This window comes from Tenrec ecaudatus, chromosome 10 (assembly GCF_050624435.1).
Source record: "Tenrec ecaudatus isolate mTenEca1 chromosome 10, mTenEca1.hap1, whole genome shotgun sequence".
Classification (NCBI taxonomy): domain Eukaryota; kingdom Metazoa; phylum Chordata; class Mammalia; order Afrosoricida; family Tenrecidae; genus Tenrec; species Tenrec ecaudatus.
Genome location: NC_134539.1, coordinates 88,553,253 through 88,580,290, shown reverse-complemented (window position 1 = coordinate 88,580,290; position 27,038 = coordinate 88,553,253). Strand labels below are relative to the sequence as shown.

General features: G+C 45.4%; 2 protein-coding genes across 4 annotated transcripts in view; one reads left to right on the top strand and one right to left on the bottom strand.

The window, feature by feature from the left end:
- Positions 1-18,931, bottom strand: part of GID4 (GID complex subunit 4 homolog) — a 36,801-nt gene extending 17,870 nt beyond the window's left edge. The window contains exons 1-2 of the mRNA XM_075560967.1: positions 18,565-18,931; positions 12,390-12,449 (exon numbers count right to left, since the gene is read on the bottom strand). Of these exons, the coding sequence (XP_075417082.1) occupies positions 12,390-12,449; positions 18,565-18,753 (249 nt within the window). The 5' untranslated portion in view covers positions 18,754-18,931. The remainder of the gene's footprint in view (positions 1-12,389; positions 12,450-18,564) is intronic.
- A 433-nt stretch (positions 18,932-19,364) lies between these two features.
- Positions 19,365-27,038, top strand: part of ATPAF2 (ATP synthase mitochondrial F1 complex assembly factor 2) — a 32,239-nt gene continuing 24,565 nt past the window's right edge. For 2 of the 3 annotated variants that reach the window (XM_075560965.1, XM_075560963.1), the window contains exon 1: positions 19,365-19,651. In XM_075560965.1, coding sequence (XP_075417080.1) covers positions 19,519-19,651 — 133 coding nt within the window. In that variant the 5' untranslated portion in view covers positions 19,365-19,518. Of the gene's footprint in view, positions 19,652-24,865; positions 25,035-27,038 lie in introns of all 3 variants that reach the window. The other variant, XM_075560966.1, reaches the window with a different exon arrangement.

Genomic DNA, 27,038 nt, shown 5'->3' with positions numbered 1-27,038 from the left:
GTGGGATATTTATTATCCAATGTTAAAACTGAGTCTGTTCCATCCAAGCCCGCCCCACGACTTTGAAGTATAAGCCTCTGCAGAGTGGACAGCAGAGGCTGGTGAACATTCCTGTCACCAGAACACAGCAGCCCTCTGGGCATGTTTTCTAGTATGCCATCATTCATGACTTGAAGGGTGGAAGTTAAAAGATATATATGGTCCTGTCTCACAACCCCCACCACCCTACCCCCGGGGTTATTGAGCTTTATTTTTTTCCCCAGAACTTACACAAAAGAGAGGGGGAAAATGATAAAGTAGTTTTAATACAACATAATGAAATACCTGAGGTTGAAATCACCCTTTTTCCTCAATGAGTTTTTGCATTGATCTCACCCCCAAAAAACATTTTAGGCAGTGTATCAGTGATTACAAGGCCCCCAAACCCCAAGAGTTAAATAAAATAACTATCTAACGAGTAAGATTTAAGATGTACAAAAGTCAGCAAAAACGTAAAATATTTCTCGGGGCAGGACACAGGAAATTCAAGCTTTGACTACAACAAAATCAGTGGTATTTACAGAGCTAAAGAAAAAGTGTGTCAGCAGACGGAAGGATATAAAAAAAAATACAGTGAGTCAGCACTGGGGAAACGGGTCCCCCGCACCAGCTCCCTGGTGCAGGCGCACTCCTCCCTCCTCCTGCGCAGTGGGCTGTCATCCGCCACTTTTTGCTCCCCAGCTTCCGGCACAGTTTCAGGCTCACTCAGAACCGTCTGTCTGGGGACGATGCCCTGACTTCCCATGCAGACCTGCCTGCTGGGAGATTTAAATTCAATTGGCCAGTAAGTTCACGAGAACTTGTGGAATGCTTACATATTATGTCTTCTTACCAAGTAGTTAACTGGAGAGCACGCAGAACGCATCTACCAGACAGACCCTCATCGAGAGCTTCCAAGCTTCTCAGTGAGGAAGTGGATTCCCCTGCAGGAGAGGCCCATCTCCCGATCGTTGGATGGCTCTTGCAGAATTACAAAGAGCGGTCTACTTACTACCCATTCTCCACAAAGCTGGAATTACATTTCCCAAAAGTACACACACAAACTCTAAAGCCGAGCTTGCTTGGGAAAGTGAGCTAACTATGAGGGAACCCATCTCAAATTTAACAATTAGTTTAGTTTTGCCACACTGTACGGTGTATGAGTTGGGCTGCTAACTACAAGGTCAGAGGTTCGAAACCTCCAGTCACTCCTAGCCAGAAAGACTAGGTTTTCTACTCGCGTGAAGAGTTACCAGCTCAGACACCCACAGTTCTTCCATCAACTTGGTGGCAGGGAGTTCGGCTTTCGTTTGGTATACATGAGGGAGACAACCACTGGGACTGAAGTCCAAACCATCAACTTGGTTTAGTTAAAATAAATGTTATAAGGATATTTTCTTAATTATAAATGAGAAGCAAAAATAGAAACTTTTTGAAAACATGGTTCTATTTTCTTCACGTCACTAATTATCGAGCTGTCCCATGGAGTAACTCAGGCTCCTGCCGGATGCATTTACCATGTACACTGCACTACGCAGGGGCTGGCTCTGCCTCCTCCCTACCACTATCACCCAGTTGATTCCAACTCACAGTGACCTTCTAAAGGATTTCTGATGCTGTGAATCCTTATGGGAGCAGATAACCTCATCTTTCTCTCACAGCGAGGCTGCTGGCTTTGAACTTCTGACCTTTCAGTTAGCAGTCCAACCATTAGCCAACAGTACCACCAGGGCTCCTTTCTGCCTTCCTACCACACCAAACAAACCCCACGCCATCCAGTCCAACTCCTAGGATCCCACACAGAGGGTGTCTGAGGATGGACATTTTTATGAGAGTAGGGAGCCTCGTCTTTCTTCGTAGGAGCAGTTGGTAAGTCTGAACCACCACCCTTGGAGTTAGTTAGCAGTCTAGCGCTTACCCAACAGCACCAATGGACTCGTTTAGTCAACAGTCAGAACAGGGAGTTTCAATTCTCATTTCACAGAAACAGAAATTAAAAGCCACAGAGCCAGGGAGTGACAGGGCCAGAATTCCACCCAGGACCCTTTCCACTGCTCTATCCAGTCCTTCCGAAGACTGCAGGGTAATCAACCCACTGAGAGTGTGAGTCAATCCCAAATACTCCTGTGGAGTCAGGCTGCCACTCAGCCATGTGCTTTCTTGTCCTGTGTATGTACTACACAGAGGCGCAGGGGGAGCAGTGGGAGGGGGGTCTTCCTAACTTCCTAAAGTCATATGATTGATAAGCTTAAAAAAGTTGATTTAAAGAAAACACTTTACATTTACATAAGAAACTACTTCTGGTAGAAGTTGGATGATCATTCTTCACTGTTTCAATTAACTATGGGGTTTAAAGAACTTAAAAAAATTGTTCTTAAATAATTAATGCTTATCTAAAATTGTTGAAATTATAAGACATGCTTATGTCCCTCCTGCCAAAAAGGATTGAAAACAAAAATCAATAATATTGGTCCTATCTCACTTATTTATAAATATTTCATTAAAATATTGTGCATTTGTATATTTGCCAGTAAGACACGCAAAAACATAAAGCTACATATTTGATGGTCACTTTATAATAATAATGCTTAAAAGCAGTGCTTTAAATGATTACATTAAAAAAGAAGCTCTCAAATCAATCATCTAATTGCATAACCTGAGAAACCAGGAGAACACTAAGTCCAAGGATACCATAAGGAAGAAAAAGACAGGTGAGGGATATATTAAATAGAAAATCGGAAAATAAGCTAAAAACAATCAACAAATCCTAAAGTTGGCTTTTAAAAAGATCAATAAATGGAGAGCAAATGCTTTGAAAATGATTAGGGCAAAGAATGTACGGACGTGCTTTATACAATTGATGTATGTATATGTATGGATTGTGATAAGAGTTGTATGAGCCCCTAATAAAATGTAAAAATAAAAAAGATCAATAAAACGGTCAAGTCTTTAGCTAGACTTGACAGAAAGGCAAAGATGGAAATAACTTCAATCTAAGAAGAAAGTGAAGGGTATACTACCAGCTCTATAGAACTAAGAAGGATTATAAGAGAATACAATAAACAACTATATACCAACAAATAGATAACTAAGATGAAACAAATTCCTAGAAACATACGAACTACCTAAACAGACACAAGAACAGAAAATTTCAACAGAACTGAACTGTAAGGAAGAGACTGAATCAGTAATGAAAAAACCCAAAACAATGACAAGTCCAGGACTAGATGGATTCCATGGTGAATTTTACAAAAACATTTTTTTAAATTTCATTGTGATGTCAGTGAAGGGTTACAGAGCAGCTTAGGCTCCAAGTCAACGACTTCTACATAAGCTGTCCAGCCACATGGGCTCTGGGGTAGGATGGGTGAATGTTTTCATTACTCCTGTCTAGTTGTTTGCACTGGTCCTGCTTCCCCGCCTGGTCTCAGAGGTGAGTCCTCTAAGGGAACACAGTACTTACAGGTGACAGCCATATTTGAGCCCATCTGTTCTTTAGTATTTGGCGACAAGGAGATCTCAGGGGTTGTTTTCAGTTCAAGATTTGAAATTATCAATGGTCTCAGGGTAACCTCCCGTCTCAAGCAGTTTACTAGGTGCAGGCTATTTTTTAAAAGGAATTTAAAGTTCCATTTAGCATTTTTCTCTCATTCTACCAGAGTATTTCTATTGTGGCCCTGATTAGAATGGTTGGCAGTGGTGGCTGGTATTTAGGTCTTCTCAGCTCCAGGCAGTTGAGGTCATGGTTTATGTGGATTATTTATTCTGTAAACACTCAAACTACCTAAATCCACTCTAGAAGAAAAATCTCAACAGAACTCTAACAAAGGAAGAGGTTAAATCCGTAACCAAAAACCCCAAAATGAAGACAAGCCCAGGCCTTGAATCTTTTGATTTTCTTCTTTTAAGACCAAACTATATGCAGAATATAACTTTATGAGCTATATATTACACCAATTGACCAAGATGTACCACTATACTGTGGTTCTAATCTTTCAAACTCATAAACCCAATTCTGTGAGTTGTCTCAGTATGTCTAATAAATACCTGTAACAGTGCCACACATGTGCTTTATTACACAGTAACACTGACAAAAGCTGGAACCTATGGAAGGTGGGATACTTTCCACTAAGAGCGCAAAAGAAAAGGGGTCAAACTGAACCATCAAAGGTGGAGAACTTCAGAAAGCCGGAAAAGTCGGCAGTCCCATAAAGTTCCAGCTCTCACAGGTTCCAATGGAAGTATGTGGATGCAGTCATACAAATGCCTATACACCTATGTCTCTATATAGAAGATATGCACATACACATATGTGTACATATGTGTACACTTTTTAAGTATTCTAGGCGAGTTAGGTGAGTTCATTTTTGCATTCAACAACCCAAACAACCCATTAACCCTTCCCTCAGCTTGCCCTACTCCTAATCCCCTTCACTCCCCTCTCCCTTTCTCAAAACTGCGTGCTCCCTCCATCATAGTTTGTACCCGTCTACTTTCTGGCTACTATTTTCCCTTCCACCCTGGTAACCATCAAAGTCTTTCGTAGAGTATGAAAACCTACAACATTTGTCCTTTTGTGATGCACTGAATTCAGCCAGCACGGTGTCTCCCATGCCTGTAGAAGTGTTTCCGTTTCGCTGCTATCCTTCTGCGAGGCGCAGCGCTCCACTGTGTGTATGAACCAAAGTGGATGGATCCATTCGCCCACCAACAGGCAGGTAGGTGGTTTCTATCTTCTTGCTGTTGTGAATGGTGCTCCACGCACACGGGTGTACATGTCTTTCTGTGGGGAGCAAACCAAGGGGTACTTCTGTTCCTAAGGACTTGAGGAAACTCCATACCGCTTTTCACGGTGACTGGACAGCTGTATGCGCGCCCCACCGACTCTGTATGAGGAGGCTGGTGACACAATGGTTAGGCAGCAGGCTGCCAGCTGCTTGGCAGCAGTTTGAACCACCAGCAGCTCCTCAGTAGAAAGACTGGGCTTTCTGCTTCTGTAGAAAAGGCAGTCACCATCTCGGAGACCACCGAGGGGGTCGCTATGAGTCAGTGTTGACTCAATGGCAGTGAGTTTACTGAGAACTGTGGACAAGGGTTCTAATCTTTAGGGACCACCTCCAGGATTTGTTGTTTTTTGCTCTTCTGAACTTTGCTATCGGTCCTGGGTGACGTTGTACCGCTACTGATTTGATTGACATCTCTTGCATGGCGGGTGATCACGAGCATTTCTTCTTGTATTGTTGGCTGCCCAGCTGTCTTCCTTGGTAAGCAGTCTGTTGATGTCTTCCGTCTATTTTTTAATAGGATTACTCATCTTTCTCTTGTTGAGGTCTTGCATATATTTTGATATTGTTTCAAAATGATTTATGCCATAGCCATTACCAACAGGTTTTCCCTGCTGTGTGTGTGTGTCTATGTGACCTTGCTTGCTTACCTTCATCAGGTTGCATACACTTCACCTCAATTCCTTTTCCATCACCAGAATTAACAACCATTACGATCTAGAGAGTGTACCTCCCCCACCTGAACACCTGCTAATCGCTGAGGAAGAGGACTTTCTGTATATTTACGTGTTTGTGTCATCTCCTAAAAGTATTTGTCTTTTTATGATCGACTTGTTCAGTATATTATCTTCCAGGTTCATCTGTGTTCTAAGGTGACTGGAGAATGTATTTTTCTTTATTGCCGAGTAGTATTCTATTGCATGCATGTACCACCTTTTGCTTATCCACTCATCCACTGATGGGCACTTAGGCTGTGCCCATCTCTCTGCTATTGCAAAGAATGCTGCAATGAACAGATGAATGAAAGTGTGCAAATGTCTATTCATGTCACTTCTACCTACGAGTAAAATTGCTGGTCACACGGCAGCTTACCATCTACTAAACATTTAAATAAGGATTAACAACAATTTGTTTCAAGCCCTTCCAAAAAGCAGAAAATGAAACACTCCCGCATTCTATGTCAACTTTACCCTGAGACCAAAGTCCGATAGAGCCACCACAAGGAGAAAAAACACTCAACCAACATCCTTTATGAATATTGCTGTAAAAACGCAACAAAATACTACCAAGCCAAATCTAAAAATATAATAGAATGATGATACACCAGGTTTAAGAATTCAAGGATAGTTCCACAAGAAAATCAGTGTGATACACACCTTAATAGAGCAAAGGAAAAGAACCACATAACCCCCTTAATTAAACTAGTAACGGCATTTGAAAAAAAAATTGAACACTTCCATGATAAACAGTAAACTGAAAGCTCAAACTTCCTCCCTAAAGTCAGGACTAAAATAAGCCAAGCCAGAGTAATTAGGTACAAAAAGACATAAAAAACATCCAATTCAGAAAGGAAAGAAGTAAAGCTAACTTTATTTACAGGTAACATGATCCTATATTTAGGAAACTCCAAGGAAAAAACAAACAAACAAACAAATCTTTAGAGTGAACAAAGCAAAATTGTTGGCCAAAGATCAGCACACAAAAATCAGTTCTAGAGGAGCTGATACCAAAGGCTCAAGCAGAAAGCAAATGTTTTGAGAATGATGATGGCAACAAATGTACAAATGTGCTTGACACAATGGATGTATGTATGGATTGTGATAAGAATTGTACGAGCCCCCAATAAAATAATTTTAAAAATCAGTTCTATACATCAATGAACAGCTAAAAAAGAAATTCAGAGAACAATTCCATTTACAATAGCATGTAAATTAAGAAAACAATTCCATTTACAATTCCATGTACCAACAAAAGAAAGAAAGGAATTCAAGAAGACCTAAAATAAACAGAAAGACCGTCTATGTTCATGGATCGGGTGACTTAATGTAGTTAAAATGTCAATATGACATAAAATGGTCTTCAGATTTAATGTAAGCCCTTATCAAAATTCCACAACTTAAAAAAAAATAAATGGAACATTAATCCTCAAATGCATGTGGCATCGCAGGGCTTTGAGTAACTAGAATCTTGAGGGAAGCAAAGAGCTGGAGGACTCATCCTCTTCTCCTTCGAAAGCGACTACAGAAAGCTGTAACAACCAAATAGTGCAGCACTGAGGGTGCACAGAGCCATGGCAGAACGCTGAGAATTCAGAAGTAAACCCACATCTCTATGATTAACTGATTTTTGTCAATGAAGCAATATTCATTCAATGGTGAAAGGACAATATTTTTTATCTATTTTGTGTGTGTGTGCCAGGATAATATTTTTAAATACATGGTACTTGGGCAAATGGATTTCCACATGCAAAATAATAAAGTTGGATTCCTACCTCATACCACATATGGAAATTAACTCAAATGATAAAACTCTTAGAAGAAAATATAGTGGTAGAGCTCAAGACCTTGGATTTCGGGGGGGGAAAAAAGACCTTGAATTTAACAACAGAGTCTTCAATATAATACCAAAAGCACAAACAAAATTAGAAAAAAAATAAACAAATTGCATTTCATCAAAATAAAAATTATACATTGAGACTTTAGTAAGAAAGTTAATTTCAGCACCATAAATTAAGTGGATTCCTGCCCCTCCCCTGAAAAGAATTTGTTCCAAAGGACGACTCTGCAGCTCCGGGAGATGGACATATTTGATCAGAGCACACGGGAGCAGACGAAGGGGCAGGAGGAGAGAGTGGAGCACAGCCTGGCCCACCAGGCCGTGAGGATGATGTTCCTGAGTAGAGCAGCCAGTCCACAGAGAGAACAACATGGCTGGCCCTACTATGAGACATGATGCCCCTCAGTGACTAAGGGCGATACAGGGGACAGCACCGGAGACACAGTGTGGGAATTGCACCTGACCTGATCCCACCACACCGAGGCAAAGCACTGGGGGAGTGCAGCGGAACAGCAAGGGAATGGAGTGGCAAGGTCCCCAGGGAATGCTGAAAGTGGACTTTGGGGCCAGGGTGTGGTGCCCCAACAGACTGGACTGGAAAACGCTCCTAAGGGCCAGCAAACGATCCCTGAACTAACTACAAGCTTTTCTCTTGTGAACTGTTTTGTTCTGTTCTTTGTCAGTGGTTTGTTTTTGTTGTTTTGTTGTCTGGTTGTATACTGTTGCTTTGTTTTCCTCTGTCTTGTTTTCGTGCATGTTAGTGACTCCACAGGTCTGTCTGAATAGGACAGGCTGGATGAACTATCTGGAGGAAAAACAACGGGACCGACAGTTCCGGGGGGACTTGGGGTGGGGGGGTAGGGGGGGTAAGGAAGTGGTGTTAACAAACCCAGGGACAAGGGAAAAACATGGGACCCCAAATGGTAGAGAAGGGGGAGTGGCAGGCATGGTGGGAAATGATCAAGGGTAAGGTTGCTTAGAGAAGAGGTATACTCTAGCCCAGGTGGCGATGAAGCATGGTAGTAGGGCAGGAGGAAAGTCAAGGGAGATGGAGGAAAGAGCTAGGAGTCAAAGGGCATTCAAGGAGGTCTAGACAAAGACATGTACATGCAAATATATATATAGGAGGATGGGGAAATAGATCTGTGTGTCTATATTTATAGGTCAAGTATTAAGGTGGCGGAAGGACCTTGGGCCTCTACTCAAACACTCCCTCAATGCATGAATACCTTCTTTTATTAAATTGGAACTCTATGATGCTCACTCTCCCGACACAACGGCTGGAGCCAAAGTAGGTGAACAAGTAAATGTGGTGAAGAAAGCTGATGGTGCCTGGCTATCAAAAGAGATAGTGACTGGGGTCTTAAAGGCTTGAAGATAAACAAGCGGCCATCTAGCTCAGAAGCAACAAAGTCCACATGGAAGAACACACCAGCCTGTGTGATCGAGTGGTCCCAAAGGGATCAGTTACCAGGCATCAAAGAACAAAAAATCATATCATTGACTGCACACCTCCATGATAGGATCGCTGAAGACAAATGGGTGCATAAGAAAATGTGGTGAAGAAAGCTGATGGTGCCCGGCTATCAAAAGAGATAGTGTCTGGGGTCTTAAAGGCTTGAAGGTAAACAAGCGGCCATCTAGCTCAGAAGCAGAAAAGCCCACATGGAAGAAGCACACCGGCCAGTGCGATCACGAGGTGCCAAGGGACCAGGTATAAGGCATCATGCAAAAAAAAAAAAAAGATATAAGTGTGTGTATGTATGTGTTTATATGTATATGTATATATATATACCATATTAAATGAAGGGGGAAGTGCAGAGTGGAGACCCAAGGCCCAAGTGTCGGCCAATGGAGATCCCCTCATAGAGGGGTTTAGGAGAGGAGATGGGTTAATTAGGGTGCGAGGTAGTACCGATGAAGAACACAGCTTTCCCCCAGATCCTGGATGCTTCCTCCCCCCAACTACCATGATCCGAATTCTACCTTGCAGGGCTGGATAGGACAGAGGCTGTACACTGGTACATATGAGGGCTGGAGGTACAGGGAATCCAGGGTGGATGATACCTTCAGGACCAAGGGTGTGAGGGACGATGCTGGGAGAGTGGAGAGTGAGTGGGTTGGAAAGGGGGAACTGATTACAAGGATCCACATGTGACCTCTTCCCTGGGAGAGGGACAGCAGAGAAGGGGGGAAGGGAGACTCCGGATAGGGCAAGATATGACAAAATAATGAGGTATAAATTACCAAGGGCACATGAGGGAGGGGAAAAAAAAAAGAGGACCTGATGCAAGGGGCTTAAGTGGAGAGCAAATGCCTTGAGAATGATTGGGGCAGGGAATGTATGGATGTGCTTTATACAATTGATGTATGTATATGTATGGATGGTGATAAGAGTTGTATGAGTCCCTAATAAAATGTAAAAAAAGAGGAGAAAAAAATGATTAGGGCAAAGACTGTACAGATGTGCTTTATACAATTGATGTATGTATATGTATGAACTGTGATAAGAATTGTATGAGCCCCTAATAAATTGTTAAAATTTTTTAAAAAAGTTAATTTTTTTAAAAAGTTAATTCATAGCCTTATAGAATGAGAGAAAATTCTGGAAACCATCTATCTGATAAAGGTTTAATATCTAAAATATACAAAGAACTTCTACAAGTCAACAACAAATAAGACTAACAACCAATCCAAAATTGGGCAAAAGACTTTAGTAGACATTTCTCCATAGTACAATTGACCTCTGAACAACATAGGCTTGACCTCAGATGCAGGGTTTTTTGTTCAGGAGCTAATGGACACCCCACCAGAGGAGTTACTAGGAGACGACTTGATGACAGAGAAGAACATGGAGCAGGTGCCAGAAACAGATTCACCTCCGACAGCCTGACAGAAGGCTTCCAGTTACTCAAGACTGCCTTGATTCCTTTTATGACGTGGACCCTTCTAGGACAGAGGCACCGGAGACGAAGCGCGCGGTGGAAGAATAATTGGTACTACACAACGTTTTTAGAGAAGTGAAAAAGCAGGAAGTCCGACAGAAATTATGATGTATTTCTGTCAAGTTGTACCAAGTGCGTCAACCTCCTGCCTCCCCTTCAATCTCTTCTGCCTGCCAGCCCAGACAGCAACCTATTCAACACGAAGATGATTCAGCTTCTAAACCGTAAGTTCACAAACTTCCTCGGCCTACTGCCCACTTCTCAGGGAAAAAAATGAGCGCACTCTGAGGAATGCAACACTTGACTACTGAGCCCATAATCCAGGGTGAAATGTAGATCATCCGCTGGATCGCTGCAGCCCTCCCCACCCAGAGGGGTGGTCTCACACACTTTGGGAAAGGCTGCTGTCAACAGAGGCGGCAAACACTGTACACATGCAGTACTGTACATTTATTTTCTCTTTCTTATGATTTTCTTAAAACATTTTCTTTCCTCTCGCTTATTTTATTGTGAGAATACAGTATAACACACGAAATATGTGCTAATCGACTTATAGTGTCAGTAAGGCGCCTGGTCAACAGTTGCCTATTAGTTGTTTTTTAAATTACTTTATTGGGGGCTCATACAGCTCTTTTCAAAGTACATAAATACATCCATTGTGTCAAGCACATTTGTACATTTTTTTTATCATCATTTCAAAACATTTTCTTTCTACTTGAGCCCTTGGTATCAGCTCCTTGTTTTCCCCCTCCCCCCCTTGATAATTTATAAATGATCATTATGTTTGCATGTCTTACAGTGACCCATGTCTCCCTTCACCCCCTTTTCTGTTGTCTGTCCCCCAAGGAGGGAGTTATATGTAGATCCATGTGATGGGCTTCCCAGCTGTTAGTTGTTAAAAGTCTGGAAGAGCCGAGCATTATACACAGAATTCTGACTGCAAGAGGTTGGCATCCCTAACCGTGAGGGTCAAAACTTTATACAAATGGCAAATAAGCATATGAAATGATGCTCAACTTCACTCATCCTTACGAAAATGCAAACCAAAATCCCAATGAGAGATCCTTCCATACACTAAACTGGCTCTGATCAGAAACACAGAAAATAGTAAGTGGTGGTGAGGGACTGGAGAAATTGTGACGCCTAAACACTGCTGGTGGGAATGTAAAATGGTGCGGACGTTGTGGACAACAGTTTGGTAGTCCTCCAAAAAGTTAACTATCGTTCATCACGATTGCTTAGCAATTCCACTCCTCCGTAGAAACCCAGAAGAACTGAAAGAAGGGACTTAAACAGATGCACACCACAGCCTTAGTCACAGAGGTATAAAGGTAAAGAACCTACACACGCTCACCAACAGATGAAGGGATAAACAAAATGTGATGTATACACATCACAGAATATATTCATAAAGAGAAGTGAATTCAAATGAAGATTGAAAACAAGCTGAGTGAAATAAGTCAGACACAAAAGATCAACTACTGTATGGTCCCATTTATATCTAGAATGTGAAAACGCAAAGACAAAAGTTTATTAGTGATTATCAGGGGCTGAAGCAGACGATTGGGGAGCTGTACTTAATGGGTACAGCGTTTCTGTTTGGGGTGATGTAACACCGTTGGAAATGGGCAGTAGTGATGGTGGCACAACACAGTACACTTAGTTAATATTATTGAAATGGGGGGCGGGAGGGAGGAGAGCAGTAGGCTAGAGAGTGGATAGGTGTTAACTTGGGTGAAGGGGAAAACAGTATTCTATAAAAGGGAGAAGGGAAATCAAAGGGGGAGGGCAGGGCAAGCTATTGGGAGGTTTGATAAGCAGTTGAAGCTGTTGAATTCAAAACTGATGATCTGAAATGTAAACCTCCATACAATTCACAATAAAAAGTTATTTAAAATGGTTAAAACAGGAAGATTTTTGTTATACATATTTTGCTACAATAAAACCAACCAACCAACCAACCCAAGAAATGAAAAATCCAGAGTGCTTTAGCTTTAATCAGGTTTCCCAAGAGCTGACCTTGCCCACCTTTAATGCTCTTCTGCTGCTAACTGATTTCTTTTAGCCCATTTGAGTGAATACTCACCTCTGTAAGGCCTTTAATTTTCAGGTATCCACAGAGATAAGAGTTTTCCATGTCCACATGCTGCAAAGAAAGGAAACACAATCCCATTACAAGTGGATGAGTCTAGGAGGGCATCGACTAGGGAGCATTTTGAAATCCATTAGTATGCACCAGGCCAATGAGTCCAACTCAGACCGACACTGCACCACTTCAGCTGGCCCCGGGCCGTCTCAACTTGTCAGGTAAATACCTAGAGAGCAGTGCTTACCCCACCTTGACGCTGCACCACTTCAGCTGACCCTGGGGCCGTCTCAACTTGTCAGTTAAATACCTAGAGAGAACGGCTTTTCTTGAACACTGGGAAGTCTCATTTGCGGTGTAGTCTTCTATTCCATTTACTGATGTACAGATTTAGTGCAATGCTGGGCCCTGAACTCTATGTCTGCTGGTCCTCACAGTATCATTCTTAATTCTTTATTCTCTTTCGAACATTCAAACGTTCTTCAGCCACACTGCTTAATCATTGCTAGGAAGTCACCTCCACCCTTATTATTTACACGAAACACTAGCACATATAAATTCTTTGTGAATGGCAGAATATTCAGGAAAAAGCATCTTATGAATACAACATGCTACAAATTTGTTATCAATCAAAATCAACAACAACAACTACTTCCACTGATTCTGACTCACGGCAACCCAACATAGCAGCGGTTCTCAAACTGTGGGTCCAAAGCCCTTTAGGGGTCAAAGGACCCTTTGACAGGGGTTGCCCAATTCACAACAGTAGCAAAATGACAGTTATAAAGTAGCAACAAAATGTTATGGTTGGGGGTCACCGCAACATGAGGAACTGTTGAAAGGGTCGTGGCATCAGGAAGGTTGAGCACCACTGCTCTGTAGGGTTTCTGAGACTATAAATCTTTATGGGAGCCCCACGGAACGACTTGTATGTAGCTTTGAACAGACAGCCTTTTGGTTAGCAGCCCCATACCTAACCTGCAGTGCCACCAGGGTTCCTTAGTTTGTATCCATGTACCAGTAATACCAACAATGTGGTATAAAAAAGTTCGTAAAAGTCAACAGGAAGTCTCCTCATGAATCGTAAATCAAAATACCAAACCAACATATGACTACATTGGAATACTCAGCCTATTTCATACACACTTGAATTTCTTAATGAAATGAGTTAGAAGTCTAAAATAAATATAAATAATGTGCACAGATTTTGAGGATTAAAAACAAAAAATACCTCAGTGCCACTGAGTCAATATCTGACTCATAGCAGCCACCAATAACTGCTTACACAGACCCTGCCAGATGCCTATCCAGTAACCAATGCTCTCTTTCCACATGCTGGCAGGGTCCTGATTTTGCTTTGGCACCTACCCAGTCCCCATGAGGCCTGGTCAGCCCTGATGTGTTTAAGGCAAACACCCCCCACCCCCCTTTTGTGAGCTATTGGTTTACAGGTGAGGGACCCAGTTCCAGCCAATTAAATATGTGCGGAAGTCTCCTGGGTGTTTCCAAGGAAGAGCTGGTTCTTTTTCATCCAGTGGTGGGGGTTCTATATGGACGGCAGAACAGACAGATGGAAGGTACAAGGTGGACCCAGGGAGGGACCCCAAATTAGCCAACCTGGAACCATGCCACCTCTAAATTCCGTGTAATCGGAAAGAACAAATCCACTGACTGTTCATTTTTAAAGGGGCATGGTTACTTGTAGCTGAGAAATTCCATGCAAATCCGCACACACTCCTGCTAAGTAGGCATCATGACAGTGGGACTCACTCAAGAGCGGCAGTCTGGGGAGTGAAAGCACAGCAAAATACAACAGTACTGACGGGAAACGGCGAACGGCTGGATACGTGGTGTCTAGAACTTAATGGCACTGAACTGTTCATACGAAGAACACTAAAACGGGACATGCTTTGTGCCTGTTCACTGCGGTTTAAAAACAATGACGACGAATATGAAAATGGGGAGTGGTGATGGGGGCACAATACAATGAATGTCATTAACATCTCTGAATTGCACAATTAAAGATGGAAAACGTTTTCATATATATACATATATATATATATATTGCAGTAACAAAGCGCATTTGAAGTAAAACAAAAATGACAAAGCAATGGTACTGCAGCACATTACGATTTTTATATTAAAGGGCAGTCTCGTTTCAAGATGCCTCACAGAGTTCTATTGCACTTACAGACCTAGGAACTCAATTCCTTCCAATTACATGCTAAACCCACTGCTACCCCATTAATCCTGACTCATAGGGCCAAAGTAGAAGTGCTCCTTTGGGTTCCTGAGGCTGTAAATCTTTATGGGAGCAAGAGAGCCTCATCTTTCTCAGGTGGGTTGAGCTGCTGACCAACATAACCCACTAAATCACCAGGGCTCCCTACCTTCCAGTTATAATCTAAGCTCAAATATTAGGGCACTCCTCAAAAACTGCAACGAACTTAGTCTGCCAGATGATGTCAGCATCCAAGCAAATAGCAAACTAGTTTCAGCAAGGCCAAGTTGCCCCCTCAAGTTTAGTGCTGTTGGCATGGGTATTGCATGTGAAAACTATCCAGGTTTTGAAACCATTGTTATCTGACCTTGTCAGAGCAGTGCAGACATACTGGCCTGGTTCAAAACTCACCCTTAAACAAGGACACAGAACTCTCTAAGCTCTTGTCTGAGGCCTTGCATTTCATGTCTGCAGTTGTTCAATTCAATACAGATTGGGGTTTTCACAACTGCTCGAAAGGATAGCAGGCAGCGAGGATACGTGATAATAAGATTAAAATTTGAACTGTAAATTGGCTAACAATTTGCATACTCAAGAATCAGAATTTCATTTTGGCTTCCATTCAACCATGAGTCTCCCCTATTCTGCCCAAATTGATCGGGATGATGGATGGTGAGCTCAAACACACCACAAGACATGATGACAGGCCAGCATCTCAATGAGAGAGATAACAAGGGGAATGCTTAGCAAGAAGGTCTCACTGCACAGCTGTGTCTAGCAGCTGCGCTTTTCCACGTCTTGTTTCAGTGACCGGGCTTCATTTACACTGGGCTGCTTGGATGGCAGAGGGAGAACATAACAGTCACAACAATGACAAAATGGCCTGGGCAGAACGCACAAAGGTTTGAGGAACTCTTTCGAAAAAAAAACGGAATCTCAAAAAAGAAAGGGCTCCCATGAGCACACAAGTCCATGTTCATTAGTCATTAGGGAAACGCAAGTCAAAACCACAATGAAATGCCACTTTGCACCTCCCAGGATGGCTAAAATTAAAAAGATAAACAACAAGCATTGGTGAGGACGTGGAATCGAGCATGAGCCTCACCCGTTGCCAGTGGGAATGTAAAATGTGCAGGCCCGTTGGAAGCAGTTAGGCAGTTCCTCAAAAAGCTAAAACTTAGGGTTGTCACATGACCCAGCAACTCCACGGCCCGTATCTACTGGAGAACTGAAAGTATGGACGTACACGAAAGCTCACACTTGAATGTCTGAAGGGACACAATTCACAAATGGAAACATCCGAGATGAATGGAGAAATAAAATGCAGCAGACAGTGTGACCGGGAGTTTTGATAGGAGGAGGAGCTTCAAAAAATGTTGTAGGAAAATGGAATGGGAAGGTAACAGAATTTTTCTGTGAACTTTCTGAAGGCCCCTTAGACATGCCGCCACACCAATAAACCTTAAATACCTTGTGCTGATAAAAGAACCCAGCCACACACAAAAAACCCACATAGTGTAGGATTCTACTTACACGAAATGTCTAGAACAGATACATTCACAGGGGCAAAAAGGAGAGGGTCCTTAGGGCTGGGGATAAGTGCAGGTGGTGGGGGGCGTGGAGGGTGACGGCAAAGGGGCATGGCTTTTTTATGGAGGAGGGGTGGGGGAGACTAATGAAAATGTTCTAAACTTAGACTGTGGTGATGAGTCCAAAACTCTATGAACCTACTAAAACTACTGAAGCGTATGCTCTAAGTGGGTGAAATCGTATGGTGTGAAACGGTATGCTATCTTGATAAAACTATTAAAAAATAAGAAAGTGGCTATGTTATGAAAGGCAAGAGTAGTATTCCAAGAAGGCTAGGTCTGAGAAACTAGTTATGGCTGAAAAACCAGATGATGGAGCAACTTACATGCCACTGACTAGTCTCCATGACAAACAAAACCCGCTCGGATCTAGATACAGGACAGCATTCCTGAACATGAGGCAACCCCCCACGAGGAATCTTACTCAGTGGCTCCCAGCACAGGATGGAGTGTCTACCCTGGGTTGCCGAGACCTGTTGTTGGCAGGGCACACGTTTCTTCAAACATCAGATTCTACAATTCTCCCTGCCTCAATCACCCTTTCCAAGGGTTCACAAACCTGACAGTCCAAAAACAACACTCATGGCCAAATAGTCACTGTAGTGATCGAATCAGATTTCCTTTGCTACTTAGCTACCCTGCAGGGTTTCCCCTAAGACATCAGAAACCATTAGATTTAAATGGCACCGATTCAAGGTCACTCCAAACCCATGACGCATATTAAGGTTCTTATTCCCAGAATGTTAAGGTTATAAGGAGAGAACAACAAAAAAAGAGAGGCTGTACTTTCCTATTAAATTCTCACAATTTAAACAAAAGGGGGATTATCCGATCCATGAAAAGTATCATTGAGGCTAAAAGATATCATTTTGACCACAACAGATTTTCAATTACATTAAATACCATGGCTCAAGAGTTTTAAGGTTACAGAGATATAATTATCACAGGGATGCGGAAGAGAAACAAACTATTCCCACACAAGAGTAAGGAAAAAAAGCGAGTGATAAATGAACTAGTTAGTGGTGAGACACACACACACACACCATTGTCTTTCGGACAGCAAACCAAGAGATGCTGCTCATGGTTTTACAATAAAAATGGGCAGGTGAGCCGAGGGAATGGGCACATTCTACATTCTAGCCTCATTGGTGGGAGGGCATCAAGCGAGGACCGCAGAATTCTCTTTAAGAGGTGTCACCCTGGCAGACCCTTGGAAAGGCCTTTAGGTATCGTGGGGGAGGGGTGGTTGAGGGGGAGAGAAGGGGCAGTGGCAGAGGTAGACACTGAGGAGGAAGTTTTGTGGGAGGGAGGGCCAAAGGTGTCTTTCTTCACCACTGCCACCCAATTTCCCTTAGCTGGGGAAAAAAACCCAAACAACTTCTAGTGTGGTACCATTTGAGTGTAAGAGGTGAGGGGCGGGGAAGGGCTAGAAGTGACTGTACAGTTCCAAAGCTGACCAGGCCGGCAGCAAGTCAAAGTGGGGGGGGGGGGAGGCATGGAAAGGAGAAACAGAACTGGGTGAGTTGCAACATGGGTGAGAGCGGTTGTAGGAAGAAGGCCTGTTGCTGTGTAATACAATGTACAGGACCTGGGAGGTGGAGCAGATTGGAAGTGGCCAAAAAATGGGGTAGGAGGTATGAGAGGACACGGACTGTAAGCCTCCAGTCACCTGTGAAGAGCTGGGTGCTTGGAGCAAGAAGAGACAGGTGCAGTAGGTGAGTAGGTCTGGTGGTTTAGGGTTTAAGGGCCACAAGAGGCAACAGAGTGAGGGGTCTAACCTAGCAGGACCGAGGCGTGAGTGCCTGGTCTTGGGGGGTTGGGGGGGGGAGCGGGGGGAGTCTGGGTCTGAGCAATCAGTTGTGGATTGGGGGCTCTTAGGCTCAGGGAGAGGGTGAGAGGTTAGGTCAAACTCTCCCAAGTCTCCGGTCTGATCTTGGGGAGGATTCCTGGGATTGAGGAAAGAGTGGGCACGTCTCAGGTCTGGGAGAATCTGTCACGGGCCCAGCCGTGGAGGGGTGTCCTGAGTCACATGAATTCAATGAGGACTTCAGGGTTTGAGCAGGATTGGTAGGGGGCTGATCTAGGGAGCAAAGGGCACCAGCCTGGGGAGGGCGTCTACGTGGGTCCCCAGCGGCCAGGTCATGGGGAGGCTGGCCAAGGGGCTCCAAGTCTGCGCGGGAGGTCAGGGTTGGGGCTCGCAGAGTTTGAGACACCGGCTGGGCAGGTCCCAGCTGCGAAGCGCCGGGCGGACGAGGCCCGGCGGCGAGGGCCTGATCCGCAGCAGCAGGCTCGAGCACCGCGGGCCGGCTCGGGCCGGGACTGCCTCGAGGAGGCCCTCGGGCCGCGGCCGCCGGCCGGCGCTCACCTGCAGCACCACCTCCACGTCGTACGAGTTCCCCTTGCTCTTCTGGTGGCCGCGGAACTTGGAGCCGCTGTAGAGCAAGCTAGTGGCCACGCCGGGCTGCTGCGTGTTGATGGGCGGCGGTGGGATGAGCGAGGCCGCGGAAGCGGCCGAGGCCCCGGCCGGCGGGGGACACTCGGTGCGGACCGGCATCGCGAGGTCCCCCGGAGCCAGGGCTGGGGGAGGGGAGAGGAACCGCCGCCGCCGCGTGGGAGCAGAGGACGGCGAGGGCAGGGGGGCCGGGCGCGCACGCACGGGTGGCCGCTGCGGGGACCCCCCGCCCGCGGCCTGCCGACCAGAGCTCCGGCCGCCCCCGGGACCCCGGGACCTGCGAGCAGGGCTTCCCAGCGGTGCGCCGGGCCCCTCCACTCGCCCTCGCGCGCGCGCGCGCGCGCACATACACACACGCGCACGCACACTTGCGCGCGTACGCGCGCTCTCCGTCTCTTTCGCTCTCTGTCTCTCTCCCTCTTCCTCGCTCTCCTCCTTCTCTCTCACTTCTTCGCTCACTCGCTCACTCACACACACACATACACACACGTTCTCGCACACACACTGTCTTCTTCAATTGGCTCGGGCGCGCCGGGGGCCGGACCCAGCCTGAAGTAGCGCCCCCGCCCATTGGCCACCGGGGATCACGTGGTCTGGTGAGCGAGCGGCCCCCTGGGACTTGTAGTCCTTTTCTCGGCGGGCGGCGTGGAGGGGCGGGGCGACGTGCGTTTGTGATGCGCTTGCCGGGAGTGCGCGCCGCGACGCACGGTCGCGACTGCGTGCCGGGAGTGTCACGAGGAAGATGGCGGCGCCCAGGGCAGCTGAAGGTCCTGCCTGTCCCTGAGGGAAATTCCCCCAGAGCTCGCGCGCGCCGCGTGTGCGGCGCTCAGGCTTCGCTCCGCGCGACCTCCGAGGTTCTCGGGCGTGATGTGGCGGGGCTGCCACTACTTGCAGGACTGGGGGCGCTGCCTTCTGAAACGGCCCCGGGGGAGCCCCATCGACCCCGTGGTGTTGGGGCCCACCCTTCAACTCCAAGCCAGGGCCTACGCACCCCCATCAGGTGAGGACAGGACACGTCCCCTTTGGGCCCGAGCCAGGTCATGGTGAGCTGGGGGCTCAGACCATGGTGCAGACCTGGACAGTGAATCCGAGGGCAAGCACCGCATCGCATCACACCGCAAGGGACAGTCATTGACATGGGGTCTGGGCCGCTTTCACCCAAATCTTGGCAGGGAAATCGATGCCACCTCGGTTTTCAAATGAGGATTCGGATCTGGGTCAGGACTTCAGCCCGGTCACCGCCGACAGTATGAGGGATTGTAGTGGACAAAGGCTGACTGCTGGCTGTAGGACGCCACGTAGAGAAGGGGCCCAGAATACAGCCTGCAATCGACCTCCTGGGTGCTTTGCACCAGATTTCCTGGCCCTTCCCTCTGGTGCCCTCCCGCCCCAGTCTTCGCTGGTCAAAGGCAGTAGGCACCACTCAAACGCCTGGAGTCTGGTTCTTGCGTCGTGGCTCAGCGTTAGGGGCTTGCTGTAGTAAGTGAAGAGTGGTGTCATTTTTCTATTAACCTGTACGGGAGCAGGAAATGCTAGTATCCCAACGAAATAGAGGTTAAAACATCCTGTTATAAGGGATGTACAGAGAAAATGAGAACACAAAGAGGCACCTCGCCATCCGTGAGGGCATAGATTGCTGGGTGTTGGTAGGTGAGTAAATGTGGTGAAGAGGACGGGTGCTGAGTAGTTAGTTAGAATGTGGTCTCAGTGACAGCACGCCACTTGAAAGAGCCTCCAGCACGCAGTTTGGCATTGTGACAGGAGTACAAATCTGGGTTTGAATGATGACGTTATGTCAGCTATTAGGCTCTTGGAGGCAAGCCACGACTGCTTTAGGACCGTATTTTCCTCTGAGTTGCAGATCTGGGCTGCCTTTGAGGGACCTTCCAGTTATTACGTTGCGTCACCGAGAAGGGTGTTAGATGCAGCAGGGAGCCTTATTTTTACCCATCAGGGCCTAGCAGAGGGGCTTGGAGGCGGGGCATAATGAGTCAGTAAAGAGGAGGGATTAAGGGCATTCCAGGGAAGCATGCTCAAAGATCTACTTTAAGAGTTCATTGACTTAGCAGAAGCTTAGAGTTGATTTAGGTTGTGGGCATCTGCTTTCCGGTATTGCGGCCCTCAGTCTGCCCTCTCCTTTGCGTTGCATATTGAAGCATTTGGGCCTTTGACAGTACCTGGCAGGTCGTTGGTACTCAACCGTGAGAGAAATTATGAAGGAATGAATGGGTACGGTATTATGAAAACTGGCAGTGGCTATATCTGGCTTCTTCTGGCAAGGGTCAGACATGTCTCCACCCTTCTTGACCCTATTGTGACACCATTTGTTCTTCCCACAGCCCTCCATTTCTATACATTTCATTACACTAATTCATTACAGTGGCCACACAACTCACAGACAGTGCTGACAATTAAAGGGGGGTTATTAGAAGAGTTCACAGGTTATTATAAACCATAATTAGTAAACAGTAAGGATACAGTGACTGAATTAGTAAACAGTAAGGATATAGTGACTGAACTAGTAAACAATAAGGGTGCAATGACTGAATTATTAAACACAAGGATACAGTGACTGATCCACAGTAACAAGGTTCTCTCCAGTCCTCAGCCTCTTAGCTACATGGTCCTTGGACCTCAGCATCCATGGGTCAGGAAGCCAGCCTGCTCCTCTGTCTTATAGTCCCAATGATGGTCCTCTGTTCTATCGCAGGGTCTCCTTGTCTCAGCCATTGCTACTTCAGATAGGTCTCCAGCTTGCTCCACTTCCAGTGGTCTTGGGATTTCTGTTCGCCTGCTCAGATGGTTCATCCTTATAGCAAGGGAAGTCACAACTAACCTATTAGTGTTCCATATGCCCTATTTGTCTAATCCCTCCCAATAATGTAATGATGATGTTATTAGGTGCCATCAAACCTTTTCTAACTCATAGTGACCCTATGCACAACAGAGCAGAACACTGCCCAGTGGTTCTTATGTTTGATCCCATTGTTACAGTCACTGTGTCGATCTATCTTGTTGAGGGTCATCCTCTCTTTCACTGCCCCTCTACTTTACCACACATGCTGCCCTTCTCCAGGGACTGGGCTCTCCTGACAGCATGTCCAGAGTATGTGTGAGAAAGCCGCGCCGTGTTTTCCTCCGAAGAACATTTCTGACAGTACTTCCAAGACAGATCTGTTTGTTCTTTTGGCATTGCATGCATGCTCAATATTCTTTGCCAACACCGTAATTCAAATGCAACGGTTCTTCAGTCCTCCTTACTCAGTGTCCAACTTTCACAGGCATAGAGACAATGGAAAATACTCTGGTTTAGATTAGGCACACCTCAGTCCTCAAAGTAACCGCCTTTAAAGATGTCTTCTGCAGCAGATTCACCGAATGCAATGGGACTGTCATTTGAGTTCTTTGCTGCTGCTGCCGTGAGCATTGATTGCGTATCCGAGCAAGACGAAATCCTTGACAACTTCAGTCTCTCCTCCATTTGTCGTGATGTCACCTACTGCGCCAGCAGTGAGGATTTGTTTTGTTTTTGTTTTTTACATTAAATTGTAATCCACACTGAAGGCTGCAATTCTTGATCTTCATCAGCAAGTGCTTCAAATCTTCCTTACTTTGAGCAAGCAAGGTTGTGTCACCTCCATATTGCAGGTTGTTATTAAACCTTCCTCCAATCCTGATTCTGCTTCTTTGAATTACTTGGTTAGAAGAGCTATAAATTTCAGGGTGGAGAGAGTGGATTTAAGCAGAAAGAAAATGTTCCAAAACGGATTGCAGTGACGATTGCACAGCCCTTCTTAATTTGTTTAAACCATTGTATGATGTAGACAGTTTACTCCACAACAGCTTCAGACCACGTCAGGTTTACGCATGCTTAACAAACTCAGAGCCTTCTTGGTTAAGGCTTCCAATGGTAAGGAGATTGAATGTGACCCCTTAGAAATGGACATCCTATTGAAGGCTCTGGAAAGGAGAAGGATGCTTTAGATCCCTGCATTAGGTTTTCAGCGATCTGTTGACTCCTTGGGACAGGGTTACTGGAGGTGCAGCAGACACCAACTATGAGTTGTCACCTGGTCAAGCCATTTTGCTTCCCAGAACTCCTCCCACCCCAGAAGCCTGGCCTGTTTGCTGTGCCTTCCTCATAAGATTGTGGTGTGGACTGAGGGAGATTCTCTAGCCCGCCACCTGGTTTTGTATATTCAGTCATATTGTAGGGCAGCGTTTCACATATTGTCTCTGTTTGTGTTCAGCGCAACAGCAAAGCGGAGTGGTTGCGTAGCGTACAAGCATACCTCACTTGCATGGGTTCTGCTTTATTGCATTACACAGAGCAAGTCTGTCAGCACTATTTTTCCAACAGCATGTGCTTACTTCAATATTCGTGTTTTGTTAATTCTCACAATATTTCAAACTTTTTTCATCATGCAAGTTCACATTTAATAGACTACCAAACCCAACCAAACTTACTGCCAATGACTTGATTCCAACCCAGAGTGACCCTCCCTATAGGATAGAGGTGACCCGCGCCTTTGGGTCTTAGAGACTGTAAGTCTTTGCTGAAGCAGGAAGCCTCATTTTTCTCCATCAGAGTAGTAGGTGAATTTGAACCGCCTACCTTGAGGTTAGCAACCCAGTGCTTATTGCACAGTGCTACCAGATCCTTGAATAGACTACAGTGCAGTGAAAACGTAACTTTTATATGTACTGGGGGGAAAAGCCATGTGGCTCGCTTGATTGTGAAATGAACTTTTGTGCCATGGTCAGTATCTTTGAGATATGCTAGTAATTTATTGTCTGGCTGTGTTAAAAAAAAAAAAAAAAAGGTTGCCAGCCCCTGCGCTGGATGCGGGAACAGTTTGGGAAGGGAGAAGGCACTTTGTCCTTCAGTCCTTGTAAGTTGTTACTCTGGCAGATGCATTTGGCCTGAAGTTGTTTTTTTCTTTCAACAGTTTGATTGCGATATAATTCACCTATCTTACAACTTACCCATTTAAAGTGTATAATAGTTTTCATTTATTCACAGAGTTGGGCAACCATCATCACCACCAGCCCTAGGCAACCACTAAGCTCCTTTCTGTACCTAAAAATTTTCCTATTTGTCGTTTTATGTGAATGGAATTATAAAATACATGGCCTTTTATGACTGGTTTCTTTTTATGTAACATGTCTTAAAGTTCAGTCATGTTGCAATATGTATCAGTACTTCTTTTTTGATGAATAATATTCCATTGTTTGGATATATATTTTTTACTTGCCCAGTTATCAGTCGATGGGCATTTGGATTGTTGCCACTTGTGAAGAATGCTGTCCTGAACATTTTGTGTCTGTGTGGCCAGTTTAAACAATCCAGTGCTTTTCAGGTACCCATTCTTTTGCATCTATCTAGTTTGCAGATTATCTCTTCAAAGGCCCTGTGCAGCCTCTAGCCTGTCTCCTGTTTCACTAAATGAAGTTTTACTGGCATGCAGCTCCGCTTGGTTATTTGCATTTTGCTTATGTGTACTTCCGTTACAGTACCGGTTGCGTAGTTGCATAGTTGAAGCATTTGCACAGATGTGCCTTCGGAGAATGGTTCATACTCAGAATAGATCTTGCTCTGCATGCTCACTTGTTTCTTTGCTCCCTGTAGCCCGAGGCCATTGTCCTTGCTAGCTGTGCGTTTTCACCTTCCCTAGTGCTGTCACCGTTTGTCCCGTGAGACCCTAGAACGTTGGGGGCCCAGTTAGATTATTCCCATCTTCATAAAGTTGTTGGGAGAACATGGCTGTTGCCACATACATTTTCTAGATCATGTTTTGGTTTCCTTATGTGAAGCCTGGTGGCTTGAAACCTAGTGGTTTAAAACCAGCAGCCATTCCACAGGAGAAAGACGAGACTTTCTACTTCCGGGAAGAGGTACAGTCTTGGAAACCCACAGGAGCAATTCTCCCCTGTCCTATAGGAATTGCCTCGACAGTGAGAGTGACAGATGCAACCCTTACTTGCCTCCCTTCTCCCACTGGACAGGACCTACATGGTCACTCTACCTCCTTTTCTGACCAGCTCTAACCCTTCTCAGCTAGTCACTACACTTCTCAAAATACCTCGCTCTGGACATCAAAGACCCCGGACCTTCCTGAAAGCAATTTCTTCTACTGGAGATAACTTCCACACACCACTCCCTCTGAAAAGGAATTAAGCAGTAAAGCCTGGCCAACTCTTGCTTCTTCTTCAGGTCTCTGATCCAATGTGATCTTCCTTGAGCCCCAGATGAGATCAGCTTTCCTACCGAGTGTGACTGTTTTTTGTGCTTTCACCGTCGTCACTGAGCTGGTATAGTAAGAGCCTTGAGGTCAAGATGAGCGCCATGCATGCCGTGTCCCCATGGCGCTTTCTGGCACACGGTGAGTACTCACTGAGGTTTGTTAGTGCCTGAGTGGTGCCCACGGCTAAGCCTTGGCTGCTAACTGAAAGACTGGAGGTTTGGTAACACTCAGGCACCCCAGAAGAAAGGGCTGGCAATCTGCTTCTGAAAGCCATTGGCTGTCCTATGGAGCCCAGTGCTCCGACAGCAAGTCTCCATGTGCTGGAACGCACTCCATGGCAGCTGCTTGGGGTTTGGGTTTTGGAGTTTGTGAAAAGACTGAAGTGTCCTTCAGAGGTGGGGAAGCTTCCCATTGGCCGAGCATCTGTTCGGAGTAGCCTGCACCCGGGCTTGCTGTGGGGTGCGGCACCAGCACCTAGAACTTCCTTCGCTCTGCCTCGTCTATTTGTCTCCTTGGTTCTGTGGTTCAGAGAAATCTTGGTTGCACCTTTCCTGCCTTATCACCCATCTCACTACCTTCCACTTTTTTCTCTCCTCCAAACTTTATTGTACATTAGGTGAAGATTTACAGAGCAAATCATCTGTTTTACATTTAACAATTCACATAGATCCGATTTCTTTTTTTTAACGAGTGAATAAGTTTTATTTACAATTTTTTTTATATTTTATTAGGGGCTCATACAACTCTTATCACAATCCATACATATACATACATCAATTGTATAAAGCACATCCGTACATTCTTTGCCCTAATCATTTTCAAAGCATTTGCTCTTCACTTAAGTCCTTTGCATCAGGTCCTCTTTTTTTTCCCCTCCCTCCCCGCTTCCCCCTCCCTCATGTGCCCTTGATAATTTATAGATTATTATTTTATCATATATTGCCCAATCCGGCGTCTCCCTTCACCCCCTTTTCTGTTGTCCGTCCCCCAGGGAGGAGGTCACATGTAGATCCTTTTAATCGGTTCCCCCTTTCCAACCCACTCACCCTCTACTCTCCCAGCATCGCCCCTCACACCCCTGGTCCTGAAGGTATCATCCACCCTGGATTCCCTGTGCCTCCAGCTCCTATATGCACCAGTGTACAACCTCTGCTCTATCCAGACTTGCAAGGTAGAATTAGGATCATGGTAGTTGGGGGGAGGAAGCATTTAGGATCTGGGGGAAAGCTGTATTCTTCATTGGTGCTACATCGCACCCTGACTGACTCATCTCCTCCCCTAGACCCCTCTGTGAGGGAATCTCCAGTGGCCGACAAATGGGCTTTGGTTCTTCACTCTGCACTTCCCCCTTCATTCACTATGGTAAGATTTTTTTTTGATGATGCCTTATACCTGTTCCCTTTGGCACCTCATGATCGCATAGGCTGATGTGCTTCATCCATGTGGACTTTGTTGCTTCTGCGCTAGATGGCTGCTTGTTCACCTTCAAGCCTTTAAGACCCCAGACACTATCTCTTTTGATAGCTGATACCACATAGACCCGATTTCAATGCCTTGATTATTTATTATCTTTTTCCTCACTCTTAACTCAAATACAGCATTCGGCCTGGCCAGGATAGAGACACAAAACGTAACAGACTGTCTCGTAAGAAGGCGTGCTGTCGTGTAGAGATGCAGCCTACACTGTCAGTATCTGCCCAGTCGGTTCCTCAGCCCTCGAGTCTCTTGGGCCCTTCCCCAGGCCTGCAAAAGGGCAGCATGCTAGCCTGCCACTGCCACTTCATGCTCTCCCAGTATTTCCTATTCATGTGGGAGGACTCTTCCCTGTGCTGAATCAGGCTTTCCACCTTCCCACCTGACCTGGCCGGCACATAAGCACCTGCCCAGCCGAGTCATCCTAAAGACATGATGGACGTAGTCTGGGCATATTTGTCCAGGCCAGAGCCATGAAAAGAGGCCATGGGCCCCTATGGACTGCCATTTGGATAATACTGGGACAGCATGGACAGCAGGGACATTTCAAAAGCACACTATGGTATAGGCTCCCCTTTTTTGAATCATGCATGTAAAAAATAATCAGTATTATAATTCCAGAGGAAGGCAATGAATTAAAGCATAATAAAATAGCTTCATGTTTGCGAC